This window comes from Chlorocebus sabaeus, chromosome 20 (assembly GCF_047675955.1).
Source record: "Chlorocebus sabaeus isolate Y175 chromosome 20, mChlSab1.0.hap1, whole genome shotgun sequence".
Taxonomy (NCBI): domain Eukaryota; kingdom Metazoa; phylum Chordata; class Mammalia; order Primates; family Cercopithecidae; genus Chlorocebus; species Chlorocebus sabaeus.
In genome coordinates this window covers 15699344-15712203 of record NC_132923.1, presented here as the reverse complement: position 1 = coordinate 15712203, position 12860 = coordinate 15699344, and the positions used below count along the sequence as shown (strand labels likewise).

The window sequence follows — 12860 nt, the reverse complement described above, 5'->3', positions numbered from 1 at the left end:
TGTATAACAAGAAATGTAATAGTCCTTTAATATGCGTGGGTAATTGAGAGCAGGAAGGCAAGGAGAGGTTCTATTCCCCTTAATAGAAATGACTGAGACCCTTTTGATGATCTTTCTTTGATAGCTGCACCTCTTCTCCCTTTCTCCATCAATCCCTCCTTTTTCCATTTTCCTAGCCTTAAAGCAGTCCCGCGCTTATCCACATAAAACCTCTGCACCTTCTTTAGGATCTGATCCGGATATCTCAGATGCTCTTTTTCACCCTTGGCCAAACTCTGGAGCCGCCTCTGCAACCCTGTCTTCCATGGCAGCCCCTCCCCACTCTTTTTCCTCAACCCAGCCTCTTTACTGCCAAAACTGCTGCTGTCTGACCCAGTGTAACCCAGCAGAGGGTGGACTGAGAGAAGGAATGGGGAGGGATCAGTGTGTGGGCCACCAAACTGCAATTCCAGATTTTAGAGGAATTCACTGCCTCATTTTCACCTAGCAGCCTGGCTGGTGGAAGGGCAGGAAGGGGAGGAGACCCGGGGAAGTGACCAAGAGAGATATATATATTTTTTTCAGTCTGAGAATGGAATCACAGGCAAAAATGAAACTTGGGTATCCCTTCATTCTCTACCCAGGAATCAGACTTTTCATCCCTTTTGTCACCTGGGACACAGAACAGTGAGACCATGTGTGTCAAATATAGACACATTGTTTAACACTTGGTAAAATATTTTAGATAGCATATCTTGAAGAAAATCCAGGTCTCTCAATCTCCCCTTTAAAAAAAAAAAAAAAGTCATGGATTCAGCAGTCCTAAGGCAAAGAAAAAAGATTAGAATTGTGGCAGATTTGAGAAAGAGGAAAGGAAGAGTGTCAAACCCCATTTTCACTGAGGGCTATTTTTCAAACTGTGGGTCTTCATCCATTAGTGGATGCATTTTGATGGAGTGTATTAGCAAAGAATAGAAGAGAAATAGTAAAGTATTATTTGAGGTATGTCTACACAAGATACAAAGTGTATTTCTTGGCCAGATGCAGTGGCTCATACCTGTAATTCCAATACTTAGGGAGGAGGATTACTTGAGGCCAGGAGTTTGAGACTAGCCTGGCCAACATGGGAAAACCCTGTGTCTTCAAAAAGTACAAAAATTAGTCACGCATGGTGGTGCACACCTATAATTCCAGCTACTCAGGAGGCTGAGGCATGAGAATATCTTGAACCTAGGAGGCAAAGGATGCCGTGAACTGAGATCATGCCACTGCACTCCAGCCTGGGCGACAGATTGAGACTCTGTCTCAAAAATTTTTTTTTTATTTCTTACTAGGGATCAAAAAGTTTAAAAGTTGCTGACTTATAGGGCCATTTGTGAATTTCACTCAAAAACAAATACTTGCCAAGGCCAGGCATGGTGGCTCAAGCCTGTAATCCTAGCGTTTTGGGAGGCAGAGGTGGGTGATCACCTGAGATCAGGAGTTCGAGAACAGCTTGGCCAACATGGTGAAACCCCGTCTCTGCTAAAAATACAAAAAAATTAGCTGGGTGTGGTGGCATGCACTTGTAATCCCAGCTACTCAGGAGGCTGAGGCATGAGAATCGCATGAACCCAGGAGGCGGAGGTTGCAGTGAGCTGAGACCGTGCTACTGCACTCCAGCCTGGGTGATAGAGTGAGACTCTGCCAAAAAAAAAAAAAATTACCAAAGCTGGGAAACAATCAAGATGTCCTTCAGTAGGTGAATGGATAAATAAATTGTGAAGGCCGGGTGCGGTGGCTCAAGCCTGTAATCCCAGCACTTTGGGAGGCCGAGACGGGCGGATCACGAGGTCAGGAGATCGAGACCATCCTGGCTAACACGGTGAAACCCCGTCTCTACTAAAAAAACACAAAAAACTAGCCGGGCGAGGTGGCGGGCGCCTGTAGTCCCCGCTACTCGGGAGGCTGAGGCAGGAGAATGGCGTAAACCCGGGAGGCGGAGCTTGCAGTGAGCTGAGATCCGGCCACTGCACTCCAGCCCGGGTGACAGAGCAAGACTCCGTCTCAAAAAAAAAAAAAAAAAAAAATTGTGACACATTCAGACAATGGAATATTATTCAGTACCAAAAATAAGTGAGTTATCAAGCCATGGAAAGACATGGAGGAAATTTAAATGTATATTACTAAGTCAAAGAAACCCATCTGAAAAGGATACATACTGTATAATTCCAACTAATCACAACTGGAGATGGGAAAAAGATCAGTGGTTGCCAGGGGTTAGCAGGGATGGGGAGATGAGCAGACAGAACACAGAGGATTCTTACAGCAGCGAAACTACTCTGTGTGATAATATAGAGGTGACCAGGCACAATGGCTCATGCCTGTAATCCCCAGCACTTTGGGAAGCTGGGGCAGGTGGATCGCTTGAACCCAGGAGTTTGAGACCAGCCTGGGCAACATGGCAAAACTTGGCCTCTATTAAATGTACAAAAAAATCAGCCAGGTGTGGTGGTGCTCGCCTGTAGTCCCAGCTGCTTGGGAGGCTGAAGTTGAAGGATTATTGGAGCCCAGGAAGTTGAGGCTGCAGTGAGCTATGATCATGCCACTGCACTCCAGCCTGGGCAACAGAGTGAGACCCTGCCTCAGAAAAAAACAAACAAAAACAAAAAAAGATAATATAATGATGGATACATTTCAATATAAATGTGTCCAAACCAACAGACTCTATAACACCAAGAGTGAACCCTAATGCAAACTATGAACTCTGAATGATAATAATGTGTCAATGTAGGTTCATCAATTATAACAAATACACCACTCTAGTGAGGGATGTTGATAATGGGGGAGGCAGTGCCTGTATGGGGACAGAGGATATATGAACATCTCTGTACCTTCTGCTTAATTTTGTTGTGAACCTAAAACTGCTCTAAAAAATAAAGTCTGTTTGTAAAATAAAAAACAAAATCTACCTGTATCCCGGGCATGGTGGCACACGCCTGTAATCCCAGCTACTTGGGAGGCTGAGGCACAAGAATCACTTGAGCCCAGGAGGCAGAGGTTGTAGTGAGCTGAGATCGTGCCACTGCACTCCAGCCTGGGCAACAGAGCAAGTCTCTGCCTCAAAAATATATCTACTTGTAAAAAAATGTTTTTAAGAATAAAGACATACTGTTAATATTTTTTCCAGGAAAAAAAAAAGAATAAAGGGATGAAAGGTATTCCTTTCCCCACTCCCCTTTAGAAAAAAAAAAAAAATTACACTCAGCCCCATTCCCTCCTCATGCTTTATTTTCCATACAGCTTGTTTCCATCCACACCTCCTCTGGTCTCATCCATGCTGATTCCAGGGTCCAGGTTCAGATCTGAGGTCTGTAATGGCAGGTGAAGCCCTGCCCATACCATTTCCTAGTGGCCAACACCCCCACCCACCACAGCCTGATGAAGCATCTGTCAAGCAGCGTTTCTTATTCCCTGAAAGAAGAAATTAAAGGATGAAATACACACACTTCCATATCCTCAGTCTCCTCCCATTCATGTCAATATGCTAAAAGGGACCCTCATCTATCTGGACTGGAGAAGGGGACTATCTGCATTGGGGTGGGGGGAGGTTTGGGGGATGACTGCTCTTTGAATGAATGGTATCAAAGTGAAGAGATTCTGGATTTTGTAGAGTTCTGCCCTAAGGAACAACTTTGTACCACTATCCAACCATCACTCATCTTTTACTGGCATCTCCCTAATCCAGACCCAACCCCTCTTTTCAGTCTCCATCTCATAAGTCAGCCCCCTTAGTCCACCTGCTCACTGATTCCTGACTCCACCCAGTGATTCTCCATGTTCTGTCTTCTCAGTCACCTCAAATGCTCTATGGCCCAAAGGGCTCCCCAGTGTCAGCTACCACAGGGGCAAAAGGGACCAATTTCATTCCATACACCTCCTTTCCCAAGCCCTTTCTCCCAAGCTCCTTCCCTCGTCACCCTTAACCCACAACTCACAACAGAGAATCTCGTATCCCTGAGGGCACACAGTAAGGCTGCCTCACTCCTCTTGCATGCTAAGGATTCGCAGCAGGATATTGTACACTTCATGTTCCATGTAGCCCTGTAGATGGCAGGAAAGGAAGAAAAGGAGATGAAGAACAGAAAAGGAAGATAATGATGTCTACTTTTCAGGATTGCTGTGAGGGCTACAACCATGAACATGAAGCAAAGCACCAGGTACACAATAGGTGTTCCATTCTTTGTAGTTATTATTCTTAACAAGGGAGCAAGACACCAACCTCTTCTTCCCTGTTTAGGACTAAGTGGCTCCAGAAGGAGACTGAGACAGGGTATTGGGGACAGGAAAAGTCCTTACTATAGGCCAGGGAATTGAAATGGAGGGGGAAACACCTCTCCTTCTCACATTCATGCACAACCTCTCTTGATCTACCAAATGAGATCAGAGACCTGGCACTGGATCTGGCTTTCTGAGAAATGGCAAGTATGTACAGGGATCCTGGAGAAGAGAGAGGGACCCTAAATGCAATACCCTGTACTCAGCTTTATGTCTATATGTCCCTCAAAACTCCACCATGCTCACCCGAGCAGCATTCAGTAGATGATTCCTGTAGGTGGAGATGATCTCTTCATTGTTCTTTTGGGAATCCTGGGAATGAACATCAATGGGAAGTCACATGTCCACCCTCACCCAAGCATGAGGAACAACACAATGAAGTGGTCAGCAGTACCAGGTGGGCTCCTTGGCCCATCACTGGCCTATCCTGGACCACTGCCTAGCCAGGCCTCTGTAATTCCTAGAATGTCTCCCACATATACATCACTTTCACTGCCGACATTCTTCTCCAGCACCATCCCTGACCGCCAAAACATACCTGCAGCTGCAGGGCAAGGCGAGCATTTTCTCCCCGAATTGCTAGAACCTCTTCTGAAAGCTGCTCCAGCTTCTTCAACAACTCCTTGATCTGAGGCCAAGAGGAAAGAGGCAACTAATGAGGCTCAAGGCATTTCTCCCACAAACACCACCCAGGGTCAAGGTCAGCTTCCTTTTACTGAGTATTTAATATGTGCCAATTTTACACAAATTGTCTCATTTAACACTCAAAACAGCTTTTCTTCTGCATGGTGTTCACTAAAAGTAGGAATAACAATGTAAAAGCTAATTAAGGTCACAAACTTCAGTGAAACCCTTAAAAGTCCAAATCTTCTTCATATTGTGAACTGTACACCTTCCAGTTTAGTTTCTTCTGGACTTTCCTCACTTAATTGACAGTTACCTTTTACAATTTGCAGACATTATGATTAAAATTGGGCCTCTGCTATGATGATTCCTATTTCCTCTCATGTTTTCAAGTGCAGACTAACATTTAAGTGAAAATTAGCATCAAGTAGTGCAGATATTTGTATGCATTTCCTTGATTCAATTTGTGACCTTACCAGTTTTGAATTGGAATTGAACCATTTCTTAGATAAAGGAAACTAAGTATATTGCTGCACTTTTAAGTTTTCAAAACAGTGTTTAAAAATTGCATTGTTTTTATTTTTATTTTTTAACTCAGTTTAAAAAGACTAAAACGTTCTTTCAAAAGAGGCATCTAAATGCTTTCCTAATTTTGTATATGGGCTTAGGTTTTGTAACTAATAAAAAAGGCTGCTATCAAATATGATAAAACATTGAAAACTTAAAAAAAAAATAAAACAACTTTTCTTCTGAGAGGAGCAATACTTCTCTGAAGGAAGTTTGGGTTTTTTTGGGGGGGGATTTGTTTGTTTGTTTTGTTTTTTTGTTTTTTAGACTGAGTCTTGCTCTGTCACCCAGGCTAGAGTGCAGTGATACCATCTCTGCTCGCTGCAACCTCCGCCTCCAGGTTCAAGTGATTCTCCTGCCTCAGCCTCCCAAGTAGCTGGGATTACAGGCATGTGCCACCACGCTCGGATAATTTTTTGTATTTTTAGTACAGACGGGGTTTTGCTATGCTGGCCAGGCTGGTCTTGAACTCCTGACCTCAGGTGATCCACCCACCTCAGCCTCCTAAAGTGCTGGGATTACAGGCGTGAGCCACTGCACCCAGTCTGTTTTGTGTTTGGAGGCACAGTCTCACTCTGTCACCCAGGCTGGAGTGCAGTGATGTGATCTCAGCTCACTGCAACCTCTAAATCTGGGCTCAAGCCAACCTCAGCCTCCTGAGTAGCACAGGCACAGGCACGTGCCACCACACTCAGCTAATTTTTGTATTTTTTTGTAGAGTTGGGGTTTTGCCATGTTGCCCGGACTGATGTCAAACTCCTGGGCTTAGGCGATCCATCCACCTTGGCCTCCCAGAGTGCTGGGATTATGGGCATGAGCCACCGTGCTCCGCCTGAGGGAAGTATTATTATCTACATTTTGTAGATAAAGAGACTGAATTAAGTAATTTGTCAAAATCACACAGCTAATAAGTGATGAAGTCATTATTTAAACCACAATCTCTTTGACTCCTTGGCCCATGCTCTTAACTTGGTACTGGATCCTAACCTACTTCTGGCTACTGACCACTAAGGGAAATGGAGATGAGTCCTTGTGGCTTATTGAGGCAGAGGCACAAACACGGTTAATGGTAACTAGCAGTAATAGGAATAGTGGTAGTAGGAATAATGATAGCTACCTTTTATTGAGTACTTACCATGGGCCAAGAGTTCCAAATCTTTTAAATAAATATAATTTCTTATTTAATGTAATCTTCACAACCATTTTATTATCCTCATTTTATAGATAAGAAAACTGAGGACTAGAGATGTTAAATAACTTGCCCAAGATCAAACAACCTCGGTCCAGAGAACACATTCTTAACCATGACACTATATTTGCTTTTACTCAATTGTCTACTTTCATCTTCTCCTTCAGTGCAGCATAAAAATACTTTCTTTAATTAACCTCAGCCTGCACTTATTCCTATTCTGGATAATATTCCTTCTATTTTTATGGACTCCACACTATAGAAAACATATATTCTTTTATATATATATAATTTTTTTTTAAGGAAGAGGAGTCTCACTCTGTTGCCCAGACTGGACTGCAGTGGTGTGATCTTGGCTCACTGCAACCTCCATCTCCCAGGTTCCAGTGATCCTCCTGCCTCAGCCTCCTAGGTAGCTGGGATTACAGGCACATGCCACCACACCCAGCTAATTTTTGTATTTTTAGTAGAGATGGGGTTTCACCATGTTAGCCAGGCTGGTCTCGAACTCCTGACCTCAGGTGATCCACCCACCTCGTATGGCTCACATATGTGAGCCACCATGCCCGGTCTCTTTATATTTTTTAATCATTCTAAATTTGACCATGTATCCAAGTTTTAATAAGAAGTCTGAAATCATTCATTTCACAGGTAAGTCTGGAACTACTGAATCCATGTGTAAATTGATATTTAGAGTTCATAAAACATGTCTCACAGAAACATGTAGACTCACATTTAGAGCAAGCGTTAGGAAACTCTGGTATCTAATAGTGGTTTTCAAGCTTTTTTTCTTTCTTTCTTTCTTTTTTGAGACGGAGTCTCGCTCTGTCACCCAGGCTGGAATGCAGTGGTGCAGTCTCGGCTGACTGCTACCTCCGCGTCTCTGGTTCAAGTGATTCTCCTGCCTCAGCCTCTTGAGTAGCTGCGATTACAGGTGCGTACCACCACGCCCAGCTAAGTTTTGCATTTTTAGTAGAGACAGGGTTTTACCATGTTGGTCAGGCTGGTCTCGAACTCCTGACCTCAGGTAATCCACCCGCCTCGGCATCCAGAGTGCTGGGATTACAGGCGTGAGCCACCAGGCTCGGCCTCAAGCTTTTTTTCTTTGCGTTGGTGTCCTCTTTGCCAATGAACATCGTTTTGTAGAACCCACTCTGAAGTGGAGGGGAGAAGAGCAGCTATCACTGGGTCTACTTTTCTTAACTCAGTAGTTCCTGAGTCACCTCCTCAGAACCTCAGTGAAACCACAGCAACCCATCATGCTATTAGGCCTCTTCCCAGGCTAATATGTAATTCAAGTCCAAATGCTAATAAACGATGGTGCTGCCCTGGTGGCAGCCCTAAGCACACTGCTTCTGAATCTGGGTGCCAAATTTTAGTACCTAAGCCCCCTTCTCTCTTCCACTTATACCTTACCTCACCTCCAATCTCACCAACCCCCTCCGACCCACCAGAACATAGCAGTGTGGTCCCTGCAAAGGACTGGTGCTCCGTTTGGGGTATTGATCTGACCCACTGCTGCAACAAAGGTAGCTGGATTCAGGTTAGCAAAGTCCCAAATACACAGAAACTTTCCCCAGTGCTCCCCAGGGCTACCTCAGCTCCTCACCTTGCCCTCCTTGTCTCGGCAAGCCCCAATGAGATGTTCCATCTTCTCTTTCAGCAGCTCTGCTGTTTTCTCAAACTGCTCGGAGCGCCCCCGCATCTCGCTGGCCTGGCGCTCTTGTTCGGCTGCCTTAGCGGCCAGGTCCCCGCTCCGGCGGCGCTCCTCGGCCACCGCCTCCCGCAGCCGACCCATTTCCCGGCAGGCCGTGTTATACTTTTCCAGCAGGGCCTTTAGCTCCTGGCCCCAAGCCTGGGCCTGGGCCACCAGCGAACCCCGAGTTTTCTCGTGTTGCCGTAGGCTGGCTGCCTCCCGGGCCCTTAGCTCAGCCACTTCCTCTGTGGCTTGGTAGAGCAGCTGCTTCAGCTTTCCGATCTCCTGGCTCTTCCCGCTCATCGTGGCCTGAACTGCCCGCAGCTCTTCCTCCAGCTTTCCCAAGTCTTGCTCCAGAGCGGCCACTTGGGGGGATGCTGGGGCCTTTAAGGAGGTGCCTGGCTCCCGACATGGGGACAAGGACCCCCGCAACTGCCGGTTTTCTTCTTGCAGCCGAGCCAGCACCTGCTGGGCCTCCCGGTGCCGATCTACCAGGGTGGTGATGCAGGCCCGCAGCTCCTCCAGCGGCTCCGCTGCTTTGCTTTGTGCACTCCTCTTGCCCACTAGGTCTGGAGGCAGGCAGTCCCACAGCCCTCGGAGACCGCTGCTCTGGGCGGCCAGGAGCTTCCTCAGCTTCTCTGTGGCCTCCTTCTCCACCGCCAGTTCATCTGTCAGCAGCCCCACACTCTGCCGCAACTGCTGTAGCTGGACCTGCGCCTCTGGCTTGGGCACAAATTCCCGCTGCAGCCGCTGGCTCAGGGACTGCAGCTCCCTCTGCAACCTCTGCCGCTCCCGCCCCAACTCCCCTAACTCCTCCACCAAGTTACTGTTGCTCAGTCTCAGTGCTGACACCTCCTTCTCCAGCTGTCCCTTTGCCAGGCCTCCTAGGGCCTTTTCCCCTCCAGGGGCGCCTAGAGGCTCTCCGCGAGCCCCAGGAACCCTTTTCTCCTTCTCTTCATCCTCTTTGATGCTCCCTGGGGCTGCCTTTAGGGCTCCCTCTCTGGACTCCTGGGAAGGAACCTCAGGTTTCACCTGTAGTCCCGCCTTTGCCCGTTCCAGCCTTGCCAGCACACACTCCAGTCGGGCCTCCATCTTCTCCCAGGCAGCTGCTGCTGCCTCAGCACGGGGAGTCCCCAGGGCTCCCTCCATGACTGGTCTTGACAAAGCCCCCCGGGCAGCATCCTTTTCTCGCCACACTGCAGCAAGCTCCTCCCTTAGTTGTAGCAGAAGCTGGTTCATGGCTGCTGGGCCCACTGGTTCAGCCACTGTGCCTCCTGGTTCAACTCCTAGAACCTGGGAACTCTCCTTCTGGCCAGCAGGCAGCTGGTCAGCATCATCAGGGCCAAAGGTCTGTGCACCACTGGTAGTCAGTTGCTGTCCTGTGGTTTTCCTGATGGTCTCAGACTCTGGGCTCTGGGGTGGCCCCTGTTCTTCTTGTTGGGACCTTCCATGGACTTCATACTGGATCTCTCCTGGGGCTGAGTCCTCAGCCTTCTTCAGAGCTGATACTGGATTTACTGTGGCTGCTGCCTGCTGCTGCTTCTTTAGCTCTTGTATACGCTCAGCCAGCAGGTCCATAGGACAACCCTGCTCCATGCCATCCCCTCCAGGCCGGAGACTAGAGCCTTGCCTTCCTGAAGCTCTGGGCTCCCAGGATAGGAGGAGCCCTAGCTCCTGCACCTGCTCTTGAATCTGGTTCTCAAGTCTCAGACAGGCTGCAGCTTGAGTCTTACACTCTTCTGTCTTTTGCACCAACTCCTGCTCCAACTGAACAACTTTCCTCTGCTCCTCTTCATACTTCCACCTCCACTCCTCCGAGCATGGGTCTTCGTCCTCCTCTTCCTCTTGCTCCTCTTCAGGCTCTGCTCTCCATGGCCTCTTAGGTGGAGAATCTGCCTGGGGCTCAGATGGAGAGGCCTATGGTGGAAACAGAATAGTAAAGTGTGGCCACTAGGCAACAAACTGAGCCCCAGGAGTGCCTTTTTTCTCTTAAATGTCTTGACACCCCAAGAACCTCTGGGAGTAGTCATAGTGGGATAGCCTGGGGTGTGTCAAAAGCAAAAGGGGAGGCACTTAGGTTCTTACCTGGGATGCAAGATCTGGGTGCTGGACTAGCCTCTGATCTATAAGAAAAGATATGAGGAAAATGAGAGAGAAGACAGGTTCCATGTACTTCTAGCCCACATTCTTATCTTCAGACTTTTTCTCAGAGAAGTGGCCTCTCTGTGATCAATCTCACCACACATCTTCCTGGTGCCAGAAGCCAGTCTTGTTTCGTGGATCCCTAACTATCCAGCAACTTTGGTGTCCTCTCCCAGAAATGAGTCTCCTCATTCATTTTGTTCACTCATTTATTTATTGGTCACTGTGTCCAGCACTTTAATAAGCACTAGAACTTCAATGGTGAGCAAAACAGAAATGGCCTGTCACCTAAGCAGATTACAGTCTGGTAGAGGAAAGAGAGAGTGACCAAAAAATCACACAAATAGACGTACAATTACAACTCATAAATGCTAGAAACAACACTAGCCAGAGTTGTCCTCAGTGAGAGACCAGGCTGCATTGAAGAATTTTGTGATTATACTTTTGGGATGGGAATTTGGGGTCCTCTCACAGTAGCAGCAATAAATACGTAAATTCTCAACTCAGGTGACAATTATTTGTCAGATAGATTACTTCCATGGAAATAAATGGGACTCTAAGAAACTTCTCTGATTCTAGGGCTATCAAGGAGAACCTGGAAGTTACAAAAGGGCTTTACCGCCCCGCCGTCGCCGGTTCAGGGCCTGCTGTAGCAGCCTCCATAGTGACTTGTCTTGCGTGTGCAGAGCATAGTGCAGAGCATCATGACCTGTGCTGTCCACAGCCCCCGCATCTGCTCCGTGGCTCAGGAGCAGTTCAGCCACCTCGGCACTGCCTTTCTCACAGGCCAGGATCAAAGCCGATCTGTGGGTTGAGACAAATCTGAGCATAGACTTTCCCCCATGGAATCCAGAAGTCCTGGTTCCAGACATTCCACTCATAGGGTAAGCTCTCACTCAGTGGGATCAGGAGAACAACAGACCAACATTAGACCAGACTAGTTTCTTTTTTTTTTTTTTTTTTTTTGAGACGGAGTTTTGCTCTTGTTGCCCAGGCTAGAGTGTAATGGCGCGATCTCGGCTCACCACAACCTCTGCCTCACCACAACCTCTGCTTCCCAGGTTCAAGCGATTATCCTGCCTCAGCCTCCCAAGTAGCTGGGATTACAGGCATATGCCACCACAGCTGGCTAATTTTGTATTTTTAGTAAAGACTGGGTTGGTCAGGCTGGTCTTGAACTCCCAACCTCAGGTGATCTGCCCGCCTCGGCCTCCCAAAGTGCTGGGATTACAGGGATTCTACATACAATTTTTATTGGAAAAAAGGATCCTCTTGCTTAAAAGATAATTTGAAAACCAGTAAATTCAGCCAATGGGTCCAGAGCATGGATTCTACTTCCGGGGTCATCTATCTATGAAGGCAGTGGTGGCAGCAGGCAGAGTTCTTCAGAACCTCCACTGGGAAGGAATGAGGTTCCCAAGAACACAAAGACCAACCTAACTTCTTCCCCAACACACATACACACACACACGTTGCCCACTGGCTTCTTTCTAAATTGGTCAAGCATGGGAATTGGGGTGGGTAAACGAGGAGAGCTCACTTGTCATTCTTGTCTGTAACATTAACTCGGGCGCCTCTCTGCAGCAGCTGTGAGCAGATAGCTGTGTGCCCACCCAGCGATGCGATCATCAGGGGTGTACGTCCATCCTGCACAGATCGTAGGAAGGGGTTCATGAGGAGCCAGGGACTGCCAGAGGCTTGACACAATCCTAACGGCTCCCCTCCCCTCACACCACTCCAGAAAAAATAAAAGCCCAGATCTTGGGTCTAAACACTCCCTTTTGGAGGGTCAGAAGCTCTCCAGAAGATAAGGCTTAACCTCTCTGTGAGGAAGAAGAGGAGAAGCAGGAGGAGAAGGAAGAGAAGGGTGGTGCTAACACAACCCTAGGTCATGGAAGTTGGCCAATCAAGCTCAGAGAGAGCAGCAGCTTGCCTGTGTAGGACACTGCCCACTTGCCCATCTGACACTCACATTATCCAACACGTCCAGGAAGGCTTCGTGGTCACACAGCAGGAGTACACTTGAGGCACAGCCAGAGGAGGCTGGGAAGGAGATGATTGGGTTGAGAGGAAGCATGAACAAAGCCTGCTCAGACTATAACCCAACATCCCTTCCAACCATTTCATTGGTTGGCCCTGGCTGCCCTTCCCTCCTCACACCTCCCATTTCCCACCCTGTAGTCCCTGCAGCCCTGTTCCCATGAGTCCCCTGCACACACCTGCCCAGTGCAATGGACTACGGTTTTCTGCATCCACAGCATCTTCATTAGCACCATGCTGCAAATGGCCACAAAGGGAAGTAGCATGGAGCTTGGTGTTAACATCCTCATCCCATACCCCCATTGG

General features: G+C 47.7%; 1 protein-coding gene across 1 annotated transcript; it reads right to left on the bottom strand.

The window, feature by feature from the left end:
- Positions 1–3231: 3231 nt before the first annotated feature.
- On the bottom strand, positions 3232–12161 carry ANKRD35 (ankyrin repeat domain 35). The gene is made up of 8 exons (XM_007977297.3): positions 12055–12161; positions 11134–11318; positions 10458–10495; positions 8286–10289; positions 4835–4924; positions 4543–4608; positions 3957–4062; positions 3232–3432 (listed from the first exon to the last, which is right to left on the bottom strand). The coding sequence occupies exons 1-7, from the start codon at positions 12141–12143 to the stop codon at positions 4000–4002; spliced, it is 2535 nt and encodes an 844-aa protein (XP_007975488.3). The 5' UTR covers positions 12144–12161; the 3' UTR covers positions 3232–3432; positions 3957–3999.
- Between the last annotated feature and the right edge of the window lie 699 nt (positions 12162–12860).

Bases quoted from the DNA above. Each gene is read 5' to 3' on its own strand.
- ANKRD35 (XM_007977297.3), bottom strand. From the start codon at position 12,143: ATGATCGCATCGCTGGGTGGGCACACAGCTATCTGCTCACAGCTGCTG. The intron at 11,319-12,054 runs GTGAGCTCTCCT...CTCAACCCACAG, and splicing joins GTTACAGACAAGAATGACAA to ATCGGCTTTGATCCTGGCCT. The intron at 4,925-8,285 runs GTGAGGAGCTGA...TCTTGGCCTCAG, and splicing joins GCCGAGACAAGGAGGGCAAG to ATCAAGGAGTTGTTGAAGAA.